Raw genomic sequence first — 24,384 nt, 5'->3', positions numbered from 1 at the left:
GCTGAGGCTGAAATATAAATGGACATACAGTGTGCAGTATTTTAATGCAATCTGTTCTCATTTAGCCTGGCAAAGACTAGGAGTTTACCTGCTATGACTTTGTATGAATGACTGTGCTGGGCATAGTTCATGACTAGCACGCTGGCTCAGAATAGAGATTCACATGGCACGCCAGGTAATTCTGACATATCTTTGAATTGGGTGTGAATGGATAATTCAGTCTTTCTCCCGGATGCAGAGACAACTGCAGAATTACCTGTCCTTAGAAGAGGCAGATACTCCCAAGAGCTTTTAATTATGTTTATTCCTAGCAGCACAGAAGCATTTATTTCTTCAGACTGGTATGGCCCTGCCCACAGATGGTTGTTCACTAATATCTCTCATTGAATGCAAGAAGAGCTTTCCCATGGATTGAGAGTTAACATTTTAAATATGTACCTGTAGCAATTTGGGGAACCTCAAGTTATCAGTGTCTCCAGTCCTGGGGTGTGAAAGCCAGGTCACCCTGCCCCTGTAATATGGGCTTTTTGGAAAGCTTTTTGGCCACTGTTCAATACAGAGTTAGGAACATTTTACAATGCAATCCTATGCATGCCCAGAAGTTTCACTGCCTCCAATGAGATTTTCTTCCAAGTTATAGGAGTGTAGCCTATTGAACTCAACATGGAATTTACTTCAGAGCCTATAAGCTTAGGATGGTGTTGTTAAACACACTGCCTAACTCGGCTGGTTTGTAGCCCACACGATATTCCTACTGCTTCATGTTCAATGGAAAATAACCCTTGCACTCCGGGAGCTGCTGGATGTTCCCAAAATGGCTTTGGTAGCAAACAATCCACAAACTACAACCCACCCAGATTCTATCTTCTACGTCTGCCATTAGGAGGGCAGAAAGGCGCTTCTCACAGTGCTCGCTCGGAGAAAGCTTTTTCTTTCTTTCCACCCCCATTATTATATATGCGTCCATTTTAAGTCTGGCTAAACGAGGCAAGAAGAACCGGAAAACTTTGAGAACAGGTCCGGAACCGTTGCGAATGCAGAAGATTATATTCTTTCGTTTTATTGTGTCATCCCGCGTACCTGCCCCTTCCCACGTCTCTCCCCCCCCCCACTCGATAAACATTCCTCGAGAAATGGACTTGCCGAGTCTGAGGGGAAGGGCAGCGCGCGCGCGCACCCCGCCCGAGGCAACAGCAGCAACAGCTGCTGCCTGTTGTTATTGCCGCCGAAGGCTCGCGCCCCGAGATCTCCCGGGGGGCCGCGCGTGTTCATTTGCATGCGGGCGCGCGCTCTGGCTCGCCTCTCCCAGGCAAGGCAAGAAGCCTTCGAAGCCGGGGGGGGGGGGAGAGAGAGAAACGCACGCGCACCTTGCCGAGCCCGCGTGCGCGCCTCCCCCTCCCCTCTCCAGCTGACGCTTGGGTGTGTCCCGGAGCCTCGACAAGCTGGGCGGCAGCAACAGGAGGAGGGGGCGGGCAGGGCAGGGCAGGGCCCAGCTGTCGCGCCTGCGCGCCGCCGGCAGCCCCGCCCCCCCGCTTCGCCCATCCTTTCTCGTTTTTCCTTCTGTGAGGCGGCCGCTCCGCTCCCTTTCCCTTCCCTCCCCCTCGCCCTGTCCCGTCCCTCGCCGCTTCCTTCCTCCTGTCTGTGCCATGGATGGGTAAGTACCTGCCTCGCCCCGGCGGTCGCGGACGGGCGGATTGCACCCGCCTGTGGAGGCGAAAAGCGGGGGGGGGGGTCTTGTCTTTCTCTTTCCAACCCCCCCTCCCCATCCCCACCTCACCGGGGCCGGTGGCGGCTTCGCTTTGTGCACACTGTTAATCTCTTTACCTCTGTGGTTTTTTTTGCCAAATATCCCGGGTTGGTGGAGGGGCGGCGAGGGCAGCGGCGAGGCTGGTGGGAGCGAAAGAGGAAGCGCGGGGTGGGGGGTGGGGATCGGCGGCGGCGATAAAAGGTGCGGTCACCCGGGCAGGTAAGTAGGTAGGTGGGGTGGGGCGCATAATACGTAGGTGGGACAGGAGGGAAGGGCGGAATCTGGCGCTTGTGTTGGGGGATGTTGCTTCCAGCCGCCTCCTTTCGGATTTGCACGCCCGCCCCTCCAAAATCCGGTTCTTCGCATTCCTTCTCCTCGCGTCTTTTGGGGGGGGGAGGAGGAGAAGAGGGGTCATGGGGAGTTTGCAGCGGGAGCTGCTTCTCGGGCATGTGAAGGCGAGGGAAAAACAAGCTGGCCCGGCCTCCTCTTCCTCTCCCTTCCCCCGAACCTGCCGGGGTGGGGGAGAAGGAGGAGAAAGAGCGAGCGCGCAACTTTTCCCCCAGGTACGGCGTGACGAGCCCGCCTCGAAAACTTCTTACGTCTTGTTGCGCTCGGGAGCCGTGCAGCTGGCTGGGGCGACTTTTTAAGTCTCTCTCCGTCCCTTCCTCGCTGGCCATTGTTGGATCTTTCTTTTTCCCCCTCCTCCTTCCAAAAAGGAAGCCTCCCACAAGAGCAACAGATTTCTCTCCGTCCGTCCCCCCCGCTCTCTCTTCCTCTTTCTTGTTGCGACAGCAGTAAAGGAGACGAGCCTAAGTTGCAAGGCTTGCAAGGACGGCGTTTTGTTTTGCTTGCTTCTCTCCTTTTGCAGCTGCTGCGTGTCAGGTGGGGTGGGCAACAGTTTTCCCTTTGCGCGACGAGTCGCTCGCGCGGAGGAAGGAAAGCGTGGCGATGTTCTGGGGAGGGAGGAAGGCGCGTGGCGCATCTTGCGCGGGGGAAACGCGTCTGCGGAGGAGACGGAGCTTGCTGGTCGTGGGGAAAGGGGGTGAGCGAGAGCAGGCCGCGGGAGGAGCGCTTCCTCGTTGAGCCCGGGGAGACTCAGAGGGGGTGGTTGCCGGAGCGCATCGTGGCTTTTCCGCCGCTGCGCGAGAGCAGAACCAGGAAATAGAGAGCGCCGCCTTAAGTTAAAGGTTGCAGACGCGCCCGCTTCTAACATTGCAGCGTGACTCGCGGTGTTTCTGCCCCCCCTTCAGATTTCTTTCCTCCTCCTCCTCCTCCTCTTAAGCAGATACTGTAGTAGCCTTGTAAAGCGCAGTCATCAGCAACAACTGGAGAAGCTTATCGCTTTAATCTCGCCTTGGGACTGGTGAAGGCCATTAACTAATTAATTGGAACTCTAGTCTCACGCAGTAATGAAAACAGATCCCGTCGTGTTTGCTCTTCAGGTGTTTAAATCAGCCTCTGGAAAAGTCTTACCTGTACCTTCTCTCTCTGGATGTTGCCTTGCAATGGTGGTTTTCTTAATTGCAGCTTTTTCTGTCCCGACTGTAATGCAAAATTCAAATGTGTGTGTTTAAGTTCCATGGATTTTGATAGCCTTGTGCATTTCCCCCCACCCCACCACCCCTCAAATGCATGTGAATATTATGGAGACTCTTATTGTGGAAAATATTTACACACACACATGTGCATACTATATGATGGAGAATATATTGGTTGGTAGTGTGTCTATGTGCACATTAGTCATTTGATGGTTGGCTGTCAGTGTGAGTGCTCTTTCTTTGAACCATTGTGTGCAGAACAAGAGTATCTGCCTGGTGGAGCATGCATGAAAAGTTGGGTGGTATTTATTTAGCGATGAAGATCAGATAAAACAGTTCATATTTTGTAGTGTGTTTTCCTGTGCTGCAAGTTTCTGCTTTCTGTTACTGTAAACAAGTCTCCAAACTGGCATTTAAGTTAAGCATATGTACTTTGAGAAGGCTCAGTGCTCTTATGCATAACTATGAGTGGGTTGCTTCATAAAATTAGTTGCTAAACCTAGATTTCCATTACTTTTTTTGGAAGTACTTTTCTTTTATCTTTTCGTAAACATCTTTGAGGGCTTTCAACAATCAAGCGGTGTGCAGTTTAATAAATAAATAGGTAATAAATGATACGGGATTATGAATAGTGCAATTTGATTCACCACTGAGTGAAGCATGCCTACTGAGAAGCAATTCCCATTGAGGTCAGTGTGGTTTATTCCCAGGAATCTAGGTACAGGATTGCAATCTTCACCTCTAACTTGAATATCAGTGTTTCTCTATGGCATATGCATTTCAGGATTCTGTTACTTAATAACTCTTAAAAATATACTTTAGCAGATTTCATCTAGACATGACATCATTGGGGTTAATCTAACCTTTATACAACATGATTTATCCCCACTAATAAGTCATATTGTGGAAAGCTGACTTTCATACTGTTATACCATAGGTAGTTGAGCACAAGCTTTCTCAGAAATTTAAAGTGAATCAGTAGCATGCAGTGTAGATGTGTGATTTATACCATGTTTAGAGTGCACATTTGTGTATCATTTCTAATAAAAACCCCAGTATCTTGCATAAAAGCAGCACCTCTCCTTGTAAGCTGAATAATTGATACTGCTAAGCACAAGTGTCCCAAATGTGTTTTTCCATCTTCAAAACTGTGAAATGAAAAAAAAACCCAAATATAATTAGCCTGCATTTTTAACCCTTTCAGGTACTCTTCTGCAAATACATGGATTGTAGCACATTTCAAACAAAGGAAACTGATATTCTCAGGATTTCAATAAGTGTCTGGTGGTCTCTTAGTTACATGTGTCTTATTTGTTAAAAGATGGATTTCCTACTTGATATAAATTATACACCATAGTTTATAGTTATACACAGTATGAAGAGGTTGGCCAGAAGACAAACTTCAAACCCCCTTTTAGGTGTGAATTTGGTTCTACCAGCTCTGCTTAGGTGCCCACCTATAAAATTGAAATGACTAAACTATGGTTTCTGAGTTTGCTTGAGAAGATTACACAAAGTGTGCAAAGTACTTTATATTTACTTCACTATATAAAGTAGGTATAGGTTTAGCCACTTCCTAAGTGTAAAACAGGGACACGGGTGGCGCTGTGTGTTAAACCACAGAGCCTCGGACTTGCTGATCAAAAGGTCGGTGGTTCGAATCCCCATGATGGGGTGAGCTCCCGTTGCTCGGTCCCAGCTCCTGCCCACATAGCAGTTCGAAAGCATGTCAAAGTGCAAGTAGATAAATAGGTACCGCTCTGGCAGGAAGGTAAATGGCGTTTCCGTGTGCTGCTCTGGTTCACCAGAAGCAGCTTAGTCATGCTGGCCACATGACCCGGAAGCTGTCTGCGGACAAATGCCAGCTCCCTTGGCCAATAGAGTGAGATGAGCGCTGCAACCCCAGAGTCGGCCACAACTGGACCGACAGGGGTCCCTTTACCTAAGTGTAAAACAAAGCTTTGAATACCAGCATTGAATTTGGGTTCAAAGTTGTACATAGCCATGATTTTTTAGGCAGTTTTAAGCCAACGATTATCAGCCTGATGTATACTTAATACAAAGGCTGTGATGCAGAAGGTTCACAATACTTCTCAGAAGTTGTCACTGCAACCTCACCCACACCATATTTAAAGCCTTAAAGCATACTTCTGGCTTGGACATGAGATTTTTATAGGTAGACTAAGGAGAATAATTTCCCTTTAACAAAAACAAACCACCCATCTTGTTCCAAGTTCCCAATCAAGTTCAAAAACCATCCACCATAATTTCTGCAGTGCTTAGACTGTTCTAAGCTCTGTACTTTGATTAAAGAAAGGAGGCAGGCTATGCCCACAGGCATAATGTTTATTAGACGTATCGTATTAAAGGAAAGAGGAATGAAAGCAATAAAGCACATTCAACACATCAATTCTTAAAGTTAGTGTAGTTCAACTTGTAGTGACCAGTTGAAATGGCTGCTGAGGAGGCAGTTCTGAGAAACAAGGAAGCAAAATGGCAGTTGGAGGCAGCTAACCTGATGGAGTCAGTTTTGCTGCCTCCTCAGACCCAGTCACCAGGAAAAGAATCGGAAGCAACTTGGTTACAGGGCAGCTTCTTAGAAACAAATTGGAACTATGGTCATATTGCAACACTCTTAGCAGACTGGCAGTTTAACACTATATATGTTGATTCCACTGAGTTCACAGGAGCTTGCTTCTAAGTAGACATACATAAAAGTATTACATGCCAGTCATTACAACTATCTTGTGATCTCACTCCCCACCACAATCACTTCACTTATAGTGGACTTGCAGTTTGTCCTGGAGGCAAAGTAAGTATTAAGAATGAAATCTAATGTGTCTCCTCTGCCTGTGGAACAGGCTTCATTGATACAATGGATTTCCCATCCAGTCCCCGACACTGACCCAAAATCTGCTCTGGAGGTCTGGGAGGCTCAGCAGAGCAGATGTGAAGGGGGGAAGGCGAAGTCTGTCTGTGCAATAGTGGTGTCCTAAGAGTATAGGAAATTGGTTCAAAGGTGCAAGTTTTTAACATAGAAATGATGCTCAAGTCATGCTGTAAATGGGTGTCAGTGTGCTTAATTCAGCTAATTACAATGAGGCAAGATGTCTATTGGTATGTGGCTTTACTTATAGTAAAGCTGCAGTGTGGGTGAGGTGTGAGTTGTGTAACAAAAGTACAGTGGTACCTCGGGTTAAGTACTTAATTCGTTCCGGAGCATGATTTCTGTTCTCATCCTGAAGCAAAGTTCTTAACCCGAGGTAATATTTCTGGGTTAGCGGTTAAACTTACATGGTGAGTTTTAGGTACTAGAATGTTGTGTAACATTTCTGCTTCGTTTTAGTTTGTTGAATGGCTTAAGGGAGTATTCCCCAATTAAAGTTAATGAAAATTATATACGGTATCTTTCATATTGATGGATAGGGTGAACAATTGCTAAGAGGCAAATAAATAACCCTTTAATTGTAAAAAAAACGAATGTTACATATTTTGTCATATAGAACAAACAAATCTATATTTTTAAAGGGATGTAAATAATTTACTTTGATACCTAAATAATAGAGCTGAATGGTTTTTTGTTCTGCCTTTCAGGCAACTGATATATCTACGTATCACCAAAACATCAACGTAGATACTTAGCAAAACATTTACTAAAAGCTATCATTCATTTTTAGAAGAAATGTGGACTTGAATGCGTTTTGTTCATTCCCAGTGGTGCTAATATGCTGGAAATAAAATGACTTCAAAAGTCAGCATGTGTGTCCTTAACTTACAGCCTTAAAGTTTAAGATTGCCCACACTATTGATTGATTAATGCCTTAGTTGATTAATCAGCTAATTGATATTTACAGTCATACTAACAGCATTCTTTTAAATGCTTGCAAATCTGCCTTGGGCACCATACACCATATTGATTTACTGTTCATGTCTATAATAAAATAGCGTATTTTTCGCCCCATAGGACGCACTTTTCCCCCTCCAAAAATGAAGGGGAAATGTGTGTGCGTCCTATGGGTCGAATGCAGGCTTTTGCTGAAGCCTGGAGAGCGAGAGGGGTCGGTGCGCAAAGTTCTTAACCTGACGTGCTATTTCTGGGTTAGCAGAGTCTGTAACCTGAAGCGTATGTAACCCGAGGTACCACTGTATGTAGAGGCAAATGAGGTGAAGTCCTGGCAACTGCTACTATTTTAGGGGCCTAAAACTGATACACTATTACTTACCTTTAGCGTATTGTTACAATTGTTATTTTATAGTACAGAGCAGGGGTAGGCAACTTAAGGCCCATGGGCTGGATGCGGATCAGCGTGTTTTTACATGAGTAGAATGTGTCCTTTTATTTAAAATGCATCTCTGGGTTATTTGTGGGGCATAGGAATTCATCCCCCCCCAAAAAAAATAGTCCGGCCCACCACATGGTCTGAGGGACGATGGACCGGCCCATGGCTGGAAAAGGTTGCTGACCCCTTGTGCAGAGAGACACTGTGGCAGGAATCACGAAAGAAATGATGACTGGCTTCACAGTTGTTACCACATCACGATTTTTTACATAGCGCGCGCACACACATTGCGATTCACAATATATCACCATGTCGAATCTTATGAAACTGTTACCACAATGTAGACTTCAAATTGATTTTGGATGGTGCGTCTATGCATCACCCAGCCATAGTCTAGTCATTGCACAAAAAAATTAAATATTATTGTGACCTGATTTGACCGTTCTTCTTCTTCCCATATTCCCCTACTTGTTGTTCAAGTAAAAGAACTAGGTTGCACAGATGAGAGGAATCTTGTTAGTATACAAATTGATTTGTTGTCCTATTGTTGTCTCAAGAGACTCTACTTTAGTTGAGTGATCTGTGATAGCAGTTTAAAGCTACTCCACATTTTTACTCCTTGGCCTGTACTCAAGCTCATGTTTTCTGGTAATTCCTGACATTAAAAAAGTTTCTGTTGAATAGTGTCAACTGAACCTGCAAGTGCTTAATAGGACAAATGACCTTATTTATTAAATTGAACTTACCAGGTGTATAATTTGGGTGTCCATCTTGCTATAGTGGTTTGGCGCAGACTGAAAGCAGCCTTCCCTTCAGTGCTGGAGCCAACTGTGGTTATTATAACATGTACTCTGCTTTGTTTGCCAGACATCCTCCCATGGCCACTACAGCCCACTCCATTCTGTAGGGTCCTCCAGGGTCCTTGGGGGAGACTTTTTGGTGAGCTGCTGGGGATGAGCATGCCACTCTGCCAGTATTTTTCTGGATCCAACCAGTCTCTTGTTGGCTTGAGAGCAAACATTCTTCATCAGTGAAAGTTGCGGCTGAAAATGTGTAGCGGTGGTGCAATGCAAGGGTCTTGTTCAGTGTAAACTTGAAGTATTGTTTTGACATAGCAGTTCTACAGCTGCTCAAATCTTTGCAATAGCTTGCATGTGTTGTGCACAATTTGCATCCAGAAATCATCAAACATAAATATTAATATTAACCTTGCACAATGTGCCAGCTTCCTTGATTATGCCAGTCTTCATGTCAATTAATAGAAAAATAATACAGTAATAATAGTACTAGAAAGAACAAAGAAAACAAATGTAACATATTTTAAAATGCTGCTCAAAGACATAGTTTCTCAGAGAGGCATAAGTTATTTTGATTGTATTCCAAATCTGACACAAGTTTGCAATAACTTTATTTTGTATTTGGCCTGTTTCCTTTATCTCTGTTCTTTCTTTCTTTTAAAATCAATTTCAAAATTAAAGGAAAAACCCAAAGTTCATCAATCATTTCATTTGTATCGAATTTTAGTATTTTTACTAGGGACATTCATCTCTGTACGGTGAACATATTTGAAACTATCACATATGAAACTAATTCTGTATCTTTGCTTACCCAACTGTTCTGTATAGTTTAATAAACTTTATAATGGGTTGTGTGTTACATATAAATATTTGTATTCTGGTTTTGTGTTTTTTCCTTTACTTTTGTTTTATTTACACATGGTTAGCATAAGCAGTTAATGCTACGTGTGATACTGATAGATGAAGCGAGTCCTATCAGAAGTAGTTTGTTACCTTAGAGATTTGGGTGTGGGTGTGTTTGGCAAAGGTGAATGTCTCTATTCATTGTATCATTTCACTATCTACCATGCATCTATGAATTTAATAAACTTAAGGAAGCGGTTATTTGATTAATGTTGCACCACATTTTCACAAATCAAATAACAGTCTTGCTCAGTTTTAGCTAGCAGTTACAGTTCCATACACCACAGATTATCTTGCATCTTTCAGCAAGAACAAAAGTATTTTCTATCATCCAAGCAAGAGCACACGTTCTGCCTAGAATGTGTTATCCCTCTAGCGCTCACAACAGTGGTCTGCATACATAGGATCACAGAGCATCTCATCTACATATAAGAACAGCCTGCATTTTGCTCCTCTTTCTTGATATTTGGCAGGATCTTTAGAAGAAAAGTGTTGTCTGTTGCTTATAGAATACAATAATAAGTCTGCTTGCCAGAGTGCCCAGTAGCACACATCTCTTTCTAGAGCTCTTATTTGGGCTGCAGTTTGGAGAAGATGAGAAATAACAAGTAGTTGCTCACAAGCAGCAGTATTAATGAATGTGAAGTTGAGAGATAGATGAGATGAAGAGGAGATACACATCCAGGTTTCCATTTCCCAAATTCTTACTTGTAGGGGAGCAGGTGCTGATTGCTGCGGTGAATTACTGGCCAGATGCTGTGGCTTTTAACTTCTACTCAATGCTGGTTAGGAAGTGACATGGTGGGATTGTATTCTTTAGAATATATTGAGCTTAAATATGATAATATTTAGGGAAGTTATTAATATTTAATGGTGTATTTTTAACACTTGATTGGGAGCCGCCCAGAGTGGCTGGGGAAACTCAGCCAGATGGGAGGGGTATAAATAATATTATTATTAATGGAGAGCAAATTTCTTAGCTGGGTTTGATAGAACATATTAGGTACATGATACTTGGCTTGATCTCTTGGTTTTTTGTACTGAGACATACTGATGGGGAAAATCATTTTCTTCTTTAATGAGCATATCCCTGCACATAAATTGTTTGATACAGTAGAGTGTAGGAAGAACAGAAGTAAACGATTAGTTGTTGGATTAATCTCAAGGTAGTTTAAATTTCACTTAAATTTTGCCTTCATTTGGTTCTTGTTGAAAGATGTTTAAGGGCTTGGATGCCCAGGATTATATTTTGTTGTTTGGAGAAGCTATGGCCCTACTGCAGAACAATCTCCTTGAAAGATCCTATCCATCTATTTCTCAGTGGCTTCTGTCTGCTGTATCATCTTTAGGATGGAATGGCAATGGCATCCCGCAAACGGACTGGGCATGGAAAGGAATATGAGAGAAGTGGAACTACTTTTCATAACTTTACTAGACTTCATTACCCTTAAGGAGACAATGTAGGATGTGTGGTCTTGTTCTTGCATTTTATTGTACAGTACAGAAGTAATGACTTTGCTATAGGAGTATTTCACTTCTCCTGGTTTCATACGGTTTCCCACCTAAAAAGCAGTAGAAATTTAATCCAAATGTGTCTGGCTTGTAAAGGAAACGTCTCCACTACTTCCTGTGTAATAGATGTGTCTAAAAACTCCTTTAATGAGTTGTGTAAAGGAGTTTTGTTTTTTGTTTTTACTACTTGTTCTAACTAAACTTTCCTTTTCTCATACTGTGTGTTACTAAACTGTCCCATTTCTTTTGCAAAACGCTCCATAACTCATTTCATTCTTCCGATATTTTTTCTTCCTTAAGCTTTATTTACCACTGCCTGTGCAATAACTATTTTTCTAACTTTTCCATTTTCTCCCATTTTTTTTTCACACAGTGTTGTTACAGATCTTATAGCAGTCGGTTTAAAGGTAGGCATCTTTTTCTGTCCTTTCATATGCACTTGTTACTCCATTTTTATTTCCAGATATTGGTATTCATACACATCTTTTGCTTTTGTGGCATTGCTCTGTTTCAGTCTGATTCCCCTCCCAAAGAAGTCTCTACAGTTATTTTTTCACGCGTTTACAATTATGTTTCTTGCAGCTCAGCTTGCTGTCATTTGTAGCCCAGAGATTAAAGTGTTTTCGTTTGCTTGCAAGTTGTCAAATGAGAAAAGCAGATGCTTAATAGCGGTGGTTTTGAGTCTCCATACTTTTGTTGCTTTCAGATCCTAATGACCAAAATGCTGGGTTTAAGAATTAGTTCTTAATAATAACTATCTAAAGCATTGTACTCTAGATCTATGCAGGCCATATTAATAAAATCAGATCGTCAGAAACTGAATTTTAAAGGTCAAGTAACTAATACGTTATAGCAGTCTCTGAACTTCAGTTCTGCTAAAGACTTTTAGCTAACCCCCTAGCTGCTCTGTGCTCTTTAGATGCAGTGGCGCAGCATGGGTTGTCAGCACCCGGGGCAAGGCAAGTAATTTGCGCCCCCTAACCCATGGATTTGCGCCCCCTAACCCTAACCCCCAGATGTTGCGCCCGGTGCGGCCGGCCCCCCTGCACCCCCCACGCTACGCCACTGTTTAGATGTTTGTAAGAACAGCGTTTTTATTTATTTGTCTCATAAAATGAAGGCTACCATGTAATTTGTAGTCTTGGAATATATTGGGTTGTTTCCAGTGCTCCACTTGCATAGTTCCACTGTTGGACAGGAACTTCTGCCTCCTCTCATGCCCCTACACGCCCTCAAAATCTGCTCTGGAGGATTCCCCAACCCCAGTTGATTTTGAGGGTTCACAGGAAACTGCTCCATTGTGCCATTGTAGCTGCTGCATTGAAAATGGCTTGTTGTGTTCACGATCAATACTGAGACATACTTTTATTGTACCATCACAAAGCTGTTGAATGCTGCAGCTTCAAAAGAAAATTGTAGTCCATGTATGCCAGTAAAAGATAGTGCCCTAATATTATGTTCCTTACAACTCAGTACGTACCTCCGGTTGTGCACGGGATCCATTTCGGAGCTCTGGTCGGATCCCAAGGAATTCACAACCGGAGGTGCCTGTTCTGCACATGTGCACGGCGCGGTAGAGCTCTTCTGTGCATGCGTGCATGGCGAAACCTGGGAAAATACTTCCGGGTTTGCCGCGCGCATAACCCAAAGGATATGCAACCAGAGGTGTGTGTATCCAGAGGTACCACTGTATCTACTCAGAAGTCAGTCCCTTTGCCTAATAGGGACTTGCTCCCAAGTAAGAATACAGGACTCGAGCCTTAGAAAACGTAATTGCTTTGTTCAGATAAACAAGTAGACAAAATCTGAAAACTTTTTATGCAAGCCTCTGAAAATAGACAAGCTAACAAAAGAATAAAGAAGTCATGGCTAATATTTGGGGGGAGGGGGAAATAACATTATGCAATATTTTATACATTGAAATAAATTGTATACAGTTTTCTGAAGAGGTAAACTTTATTAGGACATGGAGATCACTCTTTAGGAATAAAAGACTGGTCTTAGACTTCAGGGTTTAAAAGACTTGATTTGGATCAAATTTCATTATGTGTTGAGTCATTGCTTTTACTTAACATACCATAAGATTTAAAGACAAAACGGAAGTGAACCTGGCAAAATATTATAGTTTGAGTTCAAAAGGAAGCCACGCTGCATGTTATGAAATATTTATAAGAGATTATTGGACTCGGGGGTTTGTTTGTTTTTAATTAGGCAGAACCAATTCTGTAATAGGACTTCTGATAAATATCTTGAATATTTGTACAATATATTTTCAATTATCTGCATAGTAACCCATTTTTACAGCAAAATGGGATGCAGGTAAACATAACTGGAAAACATAACCAGTCTTAAGGATACTTCGCAGGGATTTTAAATAAGTTTAGTACATGCTCGTGCTATACAGATGGTATCATTGGGGCTGTATATGCTAAAGTACAAATTAAATTTTGTGCCAAGGGCCAAGGTACTCAAATTCTGGCATCTGAGTGCACACTGTCAGTACACTTTGAAGTATCCCTCCCATTAGTCTGAATTGTCCATCTGATGAGGCAAGTAAATACCCAGTTTTATGTTATATTGAGTGCTTCACAATAAGTCTATGCTCCCTGCTTGTTCTGTTCATAGATACTATAGTGGCATTTCCAGAATCTCTTCATTGCTTTTTTGTCTGTTTGTTGTTTTCTAGCTGTTGTACTGCTACTGGCTATCTCTACATTTTCTTTACTCGGTTGCAAGTGGCCAGTAGCCAGGTGCAAAATGTGCCTGGCACTTGGCTAATTTCGAACACTGTTGGAACTACTTCAGTCACACAACTCTCCATGTAGCCAGATATCCACGAGGCTTGATAGCAGCATATCACTAGAATGTCAGGAGCAGTCCTGTGTCAGCTTCTAAGAGTACAATAAGAAGCAGTGCATCTTAGTCCTCTTCAAATGGTACCTGAAGAGAGAACTAGTGTTGCCAGACATAAATACTGTGATTTTTGGTTAAGGGGCCTCACCCTCTAGTTTGTTCTCGAGTAATTCTTAACACCTCAGTGTTTCAAGAAATGTATTTGGTCTTTTCTTCCTACTATACTGTATGATGCATTATGATTTGGGTACAATGCAGGATGTAGGATTTTGTAAAGTCTATGGAAGGGGAAGGGAAGAAATAATGACTTTGTTTTGCTGACACTCTCCTCGAGCAGTTTGAATGTGTGAAAATTCCATGACTCCAGAGCAGCTTAGCCAGTAAGTTTCATAGATTCTACTTAATCAGCACCACCAAATTGCATACTGTATTATAATATAGGTATCTAGTAACTGCAGGAGGTTGGCTAATATAATCTAGTGTTGTTGTAGCCTTTTGAGATTTGGGAGGCAAGCCTCTTTAATTCAATAATTAACAAAGCTGTTGGAGTCTAAACGTCTCATGAATTAAGAGAGAGCAAAGAATTGGTTCAGATAAAGCATATTATCTGGTTCCAACTTGTGTCCCCCCCCCCACCTTGTAATTTTGTAAGCTATGAGGGGCAGTGCATTTTGCAGCTTAAAGGTAAAGGTCCTACTCTGCAGTTGCGGCGCTCATATTGCTCTGTAGGCTGAGGGAGCCGGCGGTTGTCTGCAGACAGCTTCTGAGTCATGTGGCCAACCAGAGCAGTGCACGGAAACGCCGTTTACCTTCCCGCTGCAGTGATACCTATTTGTCTACTTGCACTTTGACGTGCTTTCGAACTGCTAGGTTGGCAGGAGCAGGGACCGAGCAACGGGAGCTCACTCCATCGCAGGGATTCGAACCACCAACCTTTTGATCGACAAGTCCTAGGCTCTGTGGTTTAGACCACAGTGCCGTGGGGGTGGGGGTGAAAGGGAAGGGAAAGCACTCTAGCACTGCCCCTTCTTGCTGTCCATGTCACCCTCCGCTTGCGTAGACTCCCCATGGTTACATCCCAGTTTTTCAGAGTCCTAAATCAAATGGGAAGCCTACACAGGTTGTGAAGGCTCCCCATCGCAGAAGTTATCACTTCAGCTTGTGGAGGACAACTGACAGGCAATAGTAGCATGCTTGTCTTTGCTTCCCCCTTGTATGTTGATTAAACATAGTAGAACACCTGAATAGAATTGTACAGTGATAAGAAAGAAGGTGTTACACAGATTGCATATATGTTATCTTTTTGAAAAGCTATCTTTTAGGACTCCTTACTAATCAGAATCTATATAGTTTTAGGTTCAGAAGCATAATAAAGACATTTTACCGTATTTTTCGCCCTATAAGACGCACTTTTCCCCCTCCAAAAATGAAGGGGAAATGTGGGTGCATCTTATGGGGCGAATGCAGGCTTTCGCTGAAGCCTGGAGAGCGAGAGCGGTAGGTGCGCACCGACCCCTCTCGCTCTCCAGGCTTCGCGGACCTCTCCCCAAGCAGCGGGAATGCTCCCGCTGCTTGGGGAGAGTTGCCGGCATCCCGAAGCCTGCGCGCGCTGATCCCAGCGCCTGCAGGCTTCGCGGATCTCTCCGCAAGCAGCGGGAACGTTCCCGCTGCTTGGGGAGAGTTGCCGGCATCCCGAAGCCTGCGCGCGCTGATCCCAGCGCCTGCAGGCTTCGCGGATCTCTCCGCAAGCAGCGGGAACGTTCCCGCTGCTTGGGGAGAGTTGCCGGCATCCCGAAGCCTGCGCGCGCTGATCCCAGCGCCTGCAGGCTTCGCGGATCTCTCCGCAAGCAGCGGGAACGTTCCCGCTGCTTGGGGAGAGTTGCAGGCATCCCGAAGCCTGCCCGCGCTGATCCCAGCGCCTGCAGGCTTCGCGGATCTCTCCGCAAGCAGCGGGAACGTTCCCGCTGCTTGGGGAGAGTTGCAGGCATCCCGAAGCCTGCCCGCGCTGATCCCAGCGCCTGCAGGCTTCGCGGATCTCTCCGCAAGCAGCGGGAACGTTCCCGCTGCTTGGGGAGAGTTGCAGGCATCCCGAAGCCTGCCCGCGCTGATCCCAGCGCCTGCAGGCTTCGCGGATCTCTCCGCAAGCAGCGGGAACCACCGCTGGGCTCCCACGGCTTGCAGAGAGCTGCCTGTTTGCGGGCTGGGGTCGGGGGAAGCTCGGGCTGCCCCAGCCCCGCGCCTGGGGGGGAAATAATTTTTTCCCTTTATTTCCCCCCAAAAAAACTAGGTGCGTCTTATGGGCCGGAGCGTCTTATGGGGCGCAAAATACGGTACATTACTTTGAAAGTTAAGAAGTAGCACTCACCTGTTGACATCCGACAGCATTTGAAATTGTTGTGTTTCTTACAGATGAATTGGACATTTTAATTCTGCATTTTACTTTTTCTGTTCAGACCGTTTGTGGTCAATTTAATTTTTTGAGGTTGCTTTTAGAAAAGAGGTTGATTGAGAAAAGAGGTAAGATTGACAGCTGTTGGAACACTGAGCCTTCTAACAGATCCTCTTTTCAGTTGCTAACAGTTTACTAACCAGTTATAGAGGCCTAATACCAATCTTTTGCTCAAATTTATTGTGGTCACCTCCCAGGCAGAGTTCATTTTCATACCAGACAGACCATTTAGCTAGAACAGTGTTATTTCAAACTTGCCATCTTTTTGGAATAATTTCCATACTTTTCTGCATATTGTAGATGATCCTTTGTGCATGCGCTCAAGAAATAATAGTGCATTCTGGACCATGTCTACTCAGAAGTAAGTCCTATTGATCCAGTGGGTCTCCCCCACCCCTGGTAAATGATTGCAGCCTTGGAATGCAAACACCCAACCATACAAAAACAGACTTTTGGATGCACATTGACTGGGTATATGGAATACAACTTATTTTTTCATAAATCTAGTCTAACAGTTTTATTCTTGGATTTCTGAGGAATCTGTAATATGCTTCCAAGGGGCCCTAAGACATTCTAATATGGTTTGAAAAGTTCTTATCCAGAGCAATTCATTTCTAACCATAGAATCCAGAGCAATTTTTTTTTGCCTTAAGAACTTCTTCCTGTTATTTCAAGTGAGTGAGAACCATAACTAGTAGGACATCTTCATTCCAGGATACAACCAATATGTTTTCTAGTTACCTCACTTGCACAGTCAAGGTTTTGACCTGTGTATTCTCGAGTGGCATACAAGTATGTTATTAACCAGATGCAATGTCAACCTAAATTTCTTCAAAACAACCATGATATCCCCTTCCATCCCTGAAAGTTTTCTTAAGGTTGCTAAGATTAAACAATAGCGTTGTATATCACAATATCGCCTTCAACCAATTGTCAACTAGGATTTTTCTTTTTTGAATGTAATAATGCTTGCTCCTCTGGCAGGATCTGATAACTTACTCTTGCAGAATTCACTTTAAAATGGAGGAATTGTGCCTCCTAGTTCCTTTTCTGCTCATTTATTTTAACATTGTTTCCTTAATTATCATACAGTTTCTGCTTTGTGACACTGAGTAGTCATTTGTCACTTAAAATTAGTATTGTAATTTCGGTGTCTGTGGGGGATCATACGAGTTTTCTAACAGGACTGACTTAGCTAATAAGACTTCCTGGGAGATAATAGTCCTGAATGTTCTTAACTTCATCCTTTTTATAGTTATATATGAACAGTTACAAGTAGTATATAATAAGCAGTGTGCAATAAGCAGTTTACGTAGGAAAAAAGCAGTTGCTCCCATAGTACTTCTTATTATTCAGTATAGGCCATATCGTCAATTGGTTTTCATGCTATTTATAGAGTTTAAATTCTGTTGGTTAGGTTGGCACTTATTAACTTTGTTTAAGTTTAGGGTTAATAACCTTTATTGCTTTAAATAACTATTGATTTAATTATTGAGTTATTAAATTACAATTTTAGTCAACTACTTCAAGAATGCCTATATTGATGGTTGGAGCGGTTGGTTTAATGCACTGTTCACGTTTGGTTGTCCTAAATATATTTTTTGCTTCTAACAAAAACTACAATTGGGCATTTCCTTAAGCATCTCAAACTTGCTTAATTAAATAACTTAATTAAATAACTTGCCAGTTATTTAATTGGTTGAATTGTAGTTTAAGGGTGCTTTCTTTAAATATCATTTGACTATGAAAAAAATACAAGTGACTCATACACATTCTGGTTTTATGTAGCCACTAACTCCACAGCTATGTGTGAAAAGTCCAAGATTTTCTGCATTTGCAGTTTCTCAATTGCTTATTTTTCACTTCGTTAGCTGAACATTTTGAGACTGACTTTCACATTGTATATGTTGCCCAGGAGACTTCAACTGGGATGGCAAAAACCCACATATTTCTAATGGAAATATGTAGGTACAAGATAGGAAAAAACATTGGTCACAACTGTACATTATAGATGCAGTGGTGGACTGGATTTTATCAATAAACTGGGGTTGAATCTGGAAAAGATGCAGGCCATGTGGGTGGGTGATTGCCGCGTCTGGGAGATAGATCTGTTGCATTCCCTCTGAAGGAGCAGGTACACAGTCTGGGGATGCTCTTTGATCCATCTTTGTCACTTGAAGCTCTGTGACTCCTACATCAGCTGTAACCATTCCTGGACAACACAGTAGCCTGACCACAGTGGTCTATGCATTGGTAATCTCAAGGCTTGATTACTGCAATACGCTTTTATATGGCGCTGGCCCTGTATCTGGTCCAGAAGCTTCATCTAACGCAGATGCAGCAACCAGGTGGTTCACAGGAATAGATAACTGGCAACGTGGTACCCTGCTGCTGATAGAGCTGTGCTTGTTGCCAATTTACTAAAAGGCCAGGTTCAAGGTACTTGTGTTAATTCACAATGTCCTGAACAACTTTGGCTCAAACTACCTTAAGGATTGTTGCATCCCTCCTTGATCACTGAGATCCGGGTTCCCCATGCCCCTCAGGTTTGGCTGGCCTTCCCTAGGGATCAAGCATTTAGCATGGCATGCCCTGCCCTTTGAAACTACTCTAGGAGAGGTTTAGCGGAAAACCATCCCTCCATTCTTTCTGCCCTCTTTTGAAAACTATATTGTTTAGAGAGACCTGTGCAATATGAACTTTCTGCTTTAACCCAGTGTTTCCCAACCTTTTTTGGGCAAAGGCACACTTGTTTCATGAAAAAAATCTCGAGGCACACCACCATTACAGCCCCGTGACGTCAGCGCGCAGCGTCACGCCGGGAGGGACATGAATTGCTAGCAAATTACATAATCACCTTGAGGGCTGGCTCATCTTCTCCGAAGGCAGAACCCCATTAATTAACAGCACAGACTCACACCATAGCCAAGACGAGGGGGGAAAACCTCAGTCATGCACAGTCATGCACATGTGGGGGCTAAATGAGGACGAAGACCGGGCAGAGAGCAGGGTTCAAATCACCCCACCTGGCCAGGACAATCCCTGGGTGCTCCCTTGGGCCACTCGCCTGACCCACCTCACAGGGCTGTTGTTGCGAGGATAACACGGGGAGAACCACGCGCGCCCCCGGGAGCTCCTTGGAGGAGAAAGCGGGCGATGAATGCAATGCACGAAATATATGAGAGGCGACCAGGTTTTGCAGGTGAGGGGCCCCCGCCAGCCTCCGCTTCCAACACCCGGCGCAACGACGCCAAAGTTTCCCCCCGGGCTCGGCTCGGGGAGCAGCGCTGCTCCCCCCCGGCTCCCCTTCGCCCTCCCGGCTCTCTCTGCCGCCCACTGGGGACCCCCCTCACCTGCCAAGTCCGGAGCGCCGGTGGAAGTTGCATGCATGCATGCAGGGCGCCGCGTTGCCATTGCATTGCACTGCACTCCATGCAACGCCTGCACGCATGCATTGCCTTGCACGCCCGCCAAGGGGTCTCCCCGCGGTCCGATGCGTCCCCTCCGGCGCGGATGCAGCATTGCAAAAATAAAACCCCCCCGACGCAGCCCTACCTGGGGGGCAGCCTCCGCCTCTGCCGCTCCGCCTCCGCGGGGATCCCCGGGCTCCATCCTGCCGCCCGATCTCCGCGGGGGCGCAGGCAGGCTGCGCGGGGTCTGCGCGGAAGAGCCCCTGCCCGCCCGGCCGCCGCAGCTGCGCTCATTCCATGGCCGGGAGAAGAGCGCTTCAAACAAAACGCCCGGCCCGCCAGGCCACGCTGGGAAACGTAGTTTGCGCACCCCGCGCGGGCGCGGAGCCCAAGGGCGAGGTGACTACGGATCCCGTCAGCCCCCGCGCCGGGGACGGAGGGGGAGAGGCCGGAGCAGGGATGGAGGGACGGGTGGGCGAGCGAGTGAGTGAGTGGCAGCCGCCAAGCCTTGGCCGAGAGCCAGGAAGGGCCTCCCCGGAGGAGGAGGAGGAGGAGGAAGGAGGCGCAGAGCGGGAGGGAGGGAGGGAACCCCAGGGCTCATCTAGTGACGGCGCCCCAATCGAAAATTTGACTTTAAAAAAAAAATCTTTCGAATTTTTTAATTTTTCCCGCGGCACACCAGGCAACATCTCGCGGCACACTAGTGTGCCGCGGAACAGTGGTTGGGAAACGCTGCTTTAACCGATTAGTATTTATTGATGTTTTGTTTGATATTTTTCACATATTTTATTCTTACATGTTGTATACCATGATATATTTTTAATGAAATTGCAGGTTATAAATACATAAATAGAAAGAAATGTACCCCACCCACCCCAATTTAGCTTGCTATATCAGATACTGTGTTCAGTTGGCCATAGCTTGGATCCTAAATGCCTTGGTACTCAGACGTCTTGGCTCCCAAACCCGGAAGTAAGTGTTTCGGTTTGCGAACGTTGTTTGGAGCCCAGGCAGTCAGCAGCTGTGCTTTGGTTTCCATACGTTTTGGAAGTTGAATGGACTTCCGGAACAGATTCCGTTCAACTTCCAAAGTATGACTGTATTGCTATTGAGGTAAATTTCCAGTCCCAAACATTACTGGTGCCCACTTCTCTGTTCCTTGCAAATTTCTGCTGCATTTTACGTCTTTGCAGAATAGATAAGGGGCAAACACATGAGTACAATTCATGAGCACAGTTTGTCCAGGGCAGGAGCTGGACTTAGCACACTGTTCACATTTTCCTGGTTGGGGAACCAAAAGCTGTAGGATCATTGAGGCCACCCCCTGAACTTGAACCTGTACAGTGGTACCTCGGGTTAAGTACTTAATTCGTTCTGGAGGTCCGTTCTTAACCTGAAACTGTTCTTAACCTAAAGCACCACTTTAGCTAATGGGGCCTCCTGCTGCTGCCGCGCTGCCGGAGCACGATTTCTGTTCTCATCCTGAAGCAAAGTTCTTAACTTAAGGTACTATTTCTGGGTTAGCGGAGTCTGTAACCTGAAGCGTATGTAACCTGAAGCAAATGTAACCCGAGGTACCACTGTACTTGAAAGTGGGGTGGTTTTTTTTTTAACATGAAACCTTTCTCAGTCAAAAATTACCACCAATTTCTCAAAGTTTGGTCTCATACTTTAACTTGGTGAAAAGAGAATTCTAGAAATATTCTAAGGCCTTTGTGAATGAAAAGTCCCTTGAGTTTTAGGTATCTTGATTTTATTATTCCTTGTAGTCCTTACATAGTTGCTGAAGCCATTCCTTCAATTATCGGCATCCTTTCCACTGGCTCTTTAATTACAGTCTTGTGTGCCTTTTGTTAGGCCCATAGTATCTTGTTACTGATCTAGCAGGCAGCCTCAATAATTGATACATGAGACAATGGAACTAGCTGCATGCTAACTAACTGTGCCAGTGAGAAGGCAAGGCTGAAACAGCTGCTCCCTCTGTTAATTTAACAGCCCTGTTTCTAGGGAGATTGCTGATCAACTTGTTGGACTAGTATTGGAATGGGACTTCTTTGTTGTCACTGAAGCTTGTTGCTATCTCATTTAGGTAATTTGGCATCATGAAATGGTATGTATGTAGGGCCAACTCAACCACGATATTTCGCTTCTACTTTTCTACTTTTTCTCTGTGAGATTTTTTTACCATCTGAGGCCAGCTTTCCGCGTCAAAGCCTAAATGGCTCTTCTTCACTAATCAACATTCGCATCTGCATTCTTGCATTCCTGCAAGGAGCTCAGAGCAGCAGTGTAGCTTCACATAGCTACCCTGTGAGAGTGGCTTAGGCTGAGGCTGACTTGCTCAAGGCTTCATAGCTGAACAGGACTTTTGAACTGAAACCCAACCCTCTGGCTACTGCGCCACACGGACTTTGTTTATACTGGAAAATGGAAATCTTGGGATCTGTGTAAGTGACACCAGAAGCTCTTTTGCATGTGTTGGGTTACTTCATTCTAAAGAGTTCCCAGCTGGAACTAAAATAGAACCCCCCCAAAAATGTGGCGATAGTTATTTTGAATTCACCCCAAATTTCAGTATTGTTTCCTGCTGTTTTTGCCCTTTTCACTTGAGGTGAAAGATTATCAAGCAAGTCCACCCATCATTTGGCACTTTCGGAAGGGGGTTGCCTAATAGCATTTTGTACAAATGTTCATCAAGCTTGTACTAATATCAAAAGGCTGAAATTGAAGTTCTGTAAAGTAGCAGGCAAGTGGAACACGTTCTAGCAGGACTGGGGAAGATTACCAAGGGTGCTTCTCTCTCAGCACCTGTTGTTGTTGTTGTTGTTGTTGTTGTTGTTGTTGTTGTTACTTTTCCATTTATGAATTGCATCCCATGAGGCACCTCAAAGCAATTTACAATACGACCTAAACATTAAACATGATTAAAACAGTTTTATATATGTAGCTTACCTATAAGTTTGCTTGTAGAGTAGAATTCTATCCCCCCCCCAAGATAGGTGTTTGAAAGCAATGTGAGATTTGTATATCAATATTAATTTTGAAATAGATGTTTGTAATATAATAGTACAAGACCCTTGTTTCTGATTTCCTATACACTGAGTATAAGAGTCTTAATGGTTTGTGTTCATTTTGTAAGAGAACATGTTAGTGCAGAAGTTCAGGTTACTAATTTTTTGCTCACTCTTGTCTAAATAGCTGTACTTGTATGAACCAGGATATTCTAGTCTGGTTGAACGTGAATGTCAGCTATTCACATAAAATATGCCAACAATACGAAGATCTTTTTGGAATCACATAGTGAAATCTAAATGTTGAAACATCTGAGATATTTGAAGCTACCACTCTTATCATTCCAGATGTATTGCAGCATCAGTGACTGTGATATTGCCAGGTGGCTGTTAATGTGAGACTGAAACAGAGAATGGAGGAGGAGGAGGGATGAGCCGTAACAGTAAACTACACATCTATGGCACTTTTAAGAAACAAAAATTGACAGACATTTTGCCTCATTTTGAACTAAACGTAAAACATACATCTATTAAGGATGTGCTGCCGTCTGGTTTGAAATATGTTTGATTTAGATTATTTAAAGTAAAAAGTATTTCTAACTCTGGTGCATAGCTATTTAGGGAGTGATTAAGGCATAATATAGACTTTACTAGATTATGGTGAAATTGGAAATTCGACTCCTGTGCCTCAAACTAAAGGGATTTGCTTTATGACAGCAGTCAGTTAATCAAGAGTGTGTGCATATGAGAAACCCAATCCATTTATTTTTAAGAGTTAGTCATATGAATTGTGTGACGCATACTTGAAAGCAATCCCCACACATTTATTGTTAATATTATTTTTTGAATTTTCAAAATACACGTTTTACTGTTTTTACTGATAATTTCATTGTATTCTTTTTGGGAGATGGGATGAGGTTTTATTACTGTCAGGGCACCCTTCGCTGACTTAACCCGTGGGCCCTTAAGGCCAGCCCAAACAGGACTTCCAAGGAGGCTTTATTTTATAGCCTGCAAAAATAAATAGGATTGATTAAGCATTTGTAGTCTGCAATGAGTTTAGTTTCTATTGGAAAACCCACTCTCTTCTATTGCCTGTAACTTTGATGTTTTCCAGGCAAATGATAGGAAATGTGCAAACATTTTGAAGTATTATAATTGGCAAGTGCCAGGCAGGTTAAGCAAATGGTTCCTGTCTTAGTGGTAGTTAAAAGGGGAACATTGTGTAAAGTCTGCTCTTATTTTTAGCGGAAGACCTAAGCAGTCTGCCCAAGTAGCATGATACTACTACGGGCAGAAACGACTACTTTGCCAGGACATCAGAACATGCTAGATTGGAGACAGATTAGAGAGGTCCGATTAAGAGGAAGCGTGCATACACATTCTATAAAATTCAAGCAAGTGGCATTGCAGGGAATGCCCGGGGTACCAGGGAAGGGCTTTGCAAGCTTCACAGTGCCTATGGGCACCAGGTTGCCAGCCTCTGCTCCAGGAGCACAACTTGATATGATCTTAGATTCACTATGCTATTCTCTGAAATAGTGATCCATTTACTATTGCTTATTTGTAGTATGGCCCACTGGACCAAGAATCCTTCCATGTAACACAAATGTAACCTCATACTCTGCCCAAATCATTGACTGTTTAAATCTGGGGTGTTAAATGTGGGTAGGGGTATTCAAATTAATTGGTTTGAGTTGCAGTACTTTGTGAGTAAGAGAAGTATAATTTTCTCAGAAATGCCACTTTTCTGTATGCATAGGAGCTAACTCTTTGGGGCCAAGGGTCCTTCGCCCCCCCAAAAAAATATTTCAGGGGGTTGCCCCCTCCAAAGTTAATGGGCATTGCCGTTCAAATGGTGTGCGTGCACCTCATCGTGATTGA

General features: G+C 44.0%; 1 protein-coding gene across 1 annotated transcript in view; it reads left to right on the top strand.

Moving 5' to 3' along the window:
• Nucleotides 1–1,523: 1,523 nt before the first annotated feature.
• The window catches only part of PTBP3 (polypyrimidine tract binding protein 3), a 48,184-nt gene continuing 25,323 nt past the window's right edge, over nt 1,524–24,384 (top strand). The window contains exons 1-2 of the mRNA XM_081177131.1: nt 1,524–1,654; nt 11,151–11,184. Of these exons, the coding sequence (XP_081033257.1) occupies nt 1,647–1,654; nt 11,151–11,184 (42 nt within the window). The 5' untranslated portion in view covers nt 1,524–1,646. The remainder of the gene's footprint in view (nt 1,655–11,150; nt 11,185–24,384) is intronic.

The sequence above is a fragment of the Podarcis bocagei genome (assembly GCF_964188305.1).
Source record: "Podarcis bocagei genome assembly, chromosome: 17".
Taxonomy (NCBI): Eukaryota; Metazoa; Chordata; class Lepidosauria; order Squamata; family Lacertidae; genus Podarcis; species Podarcis bocagei.
This window is presented reverse-complemented; position numbering and strand designations above follow the sequence as displayed.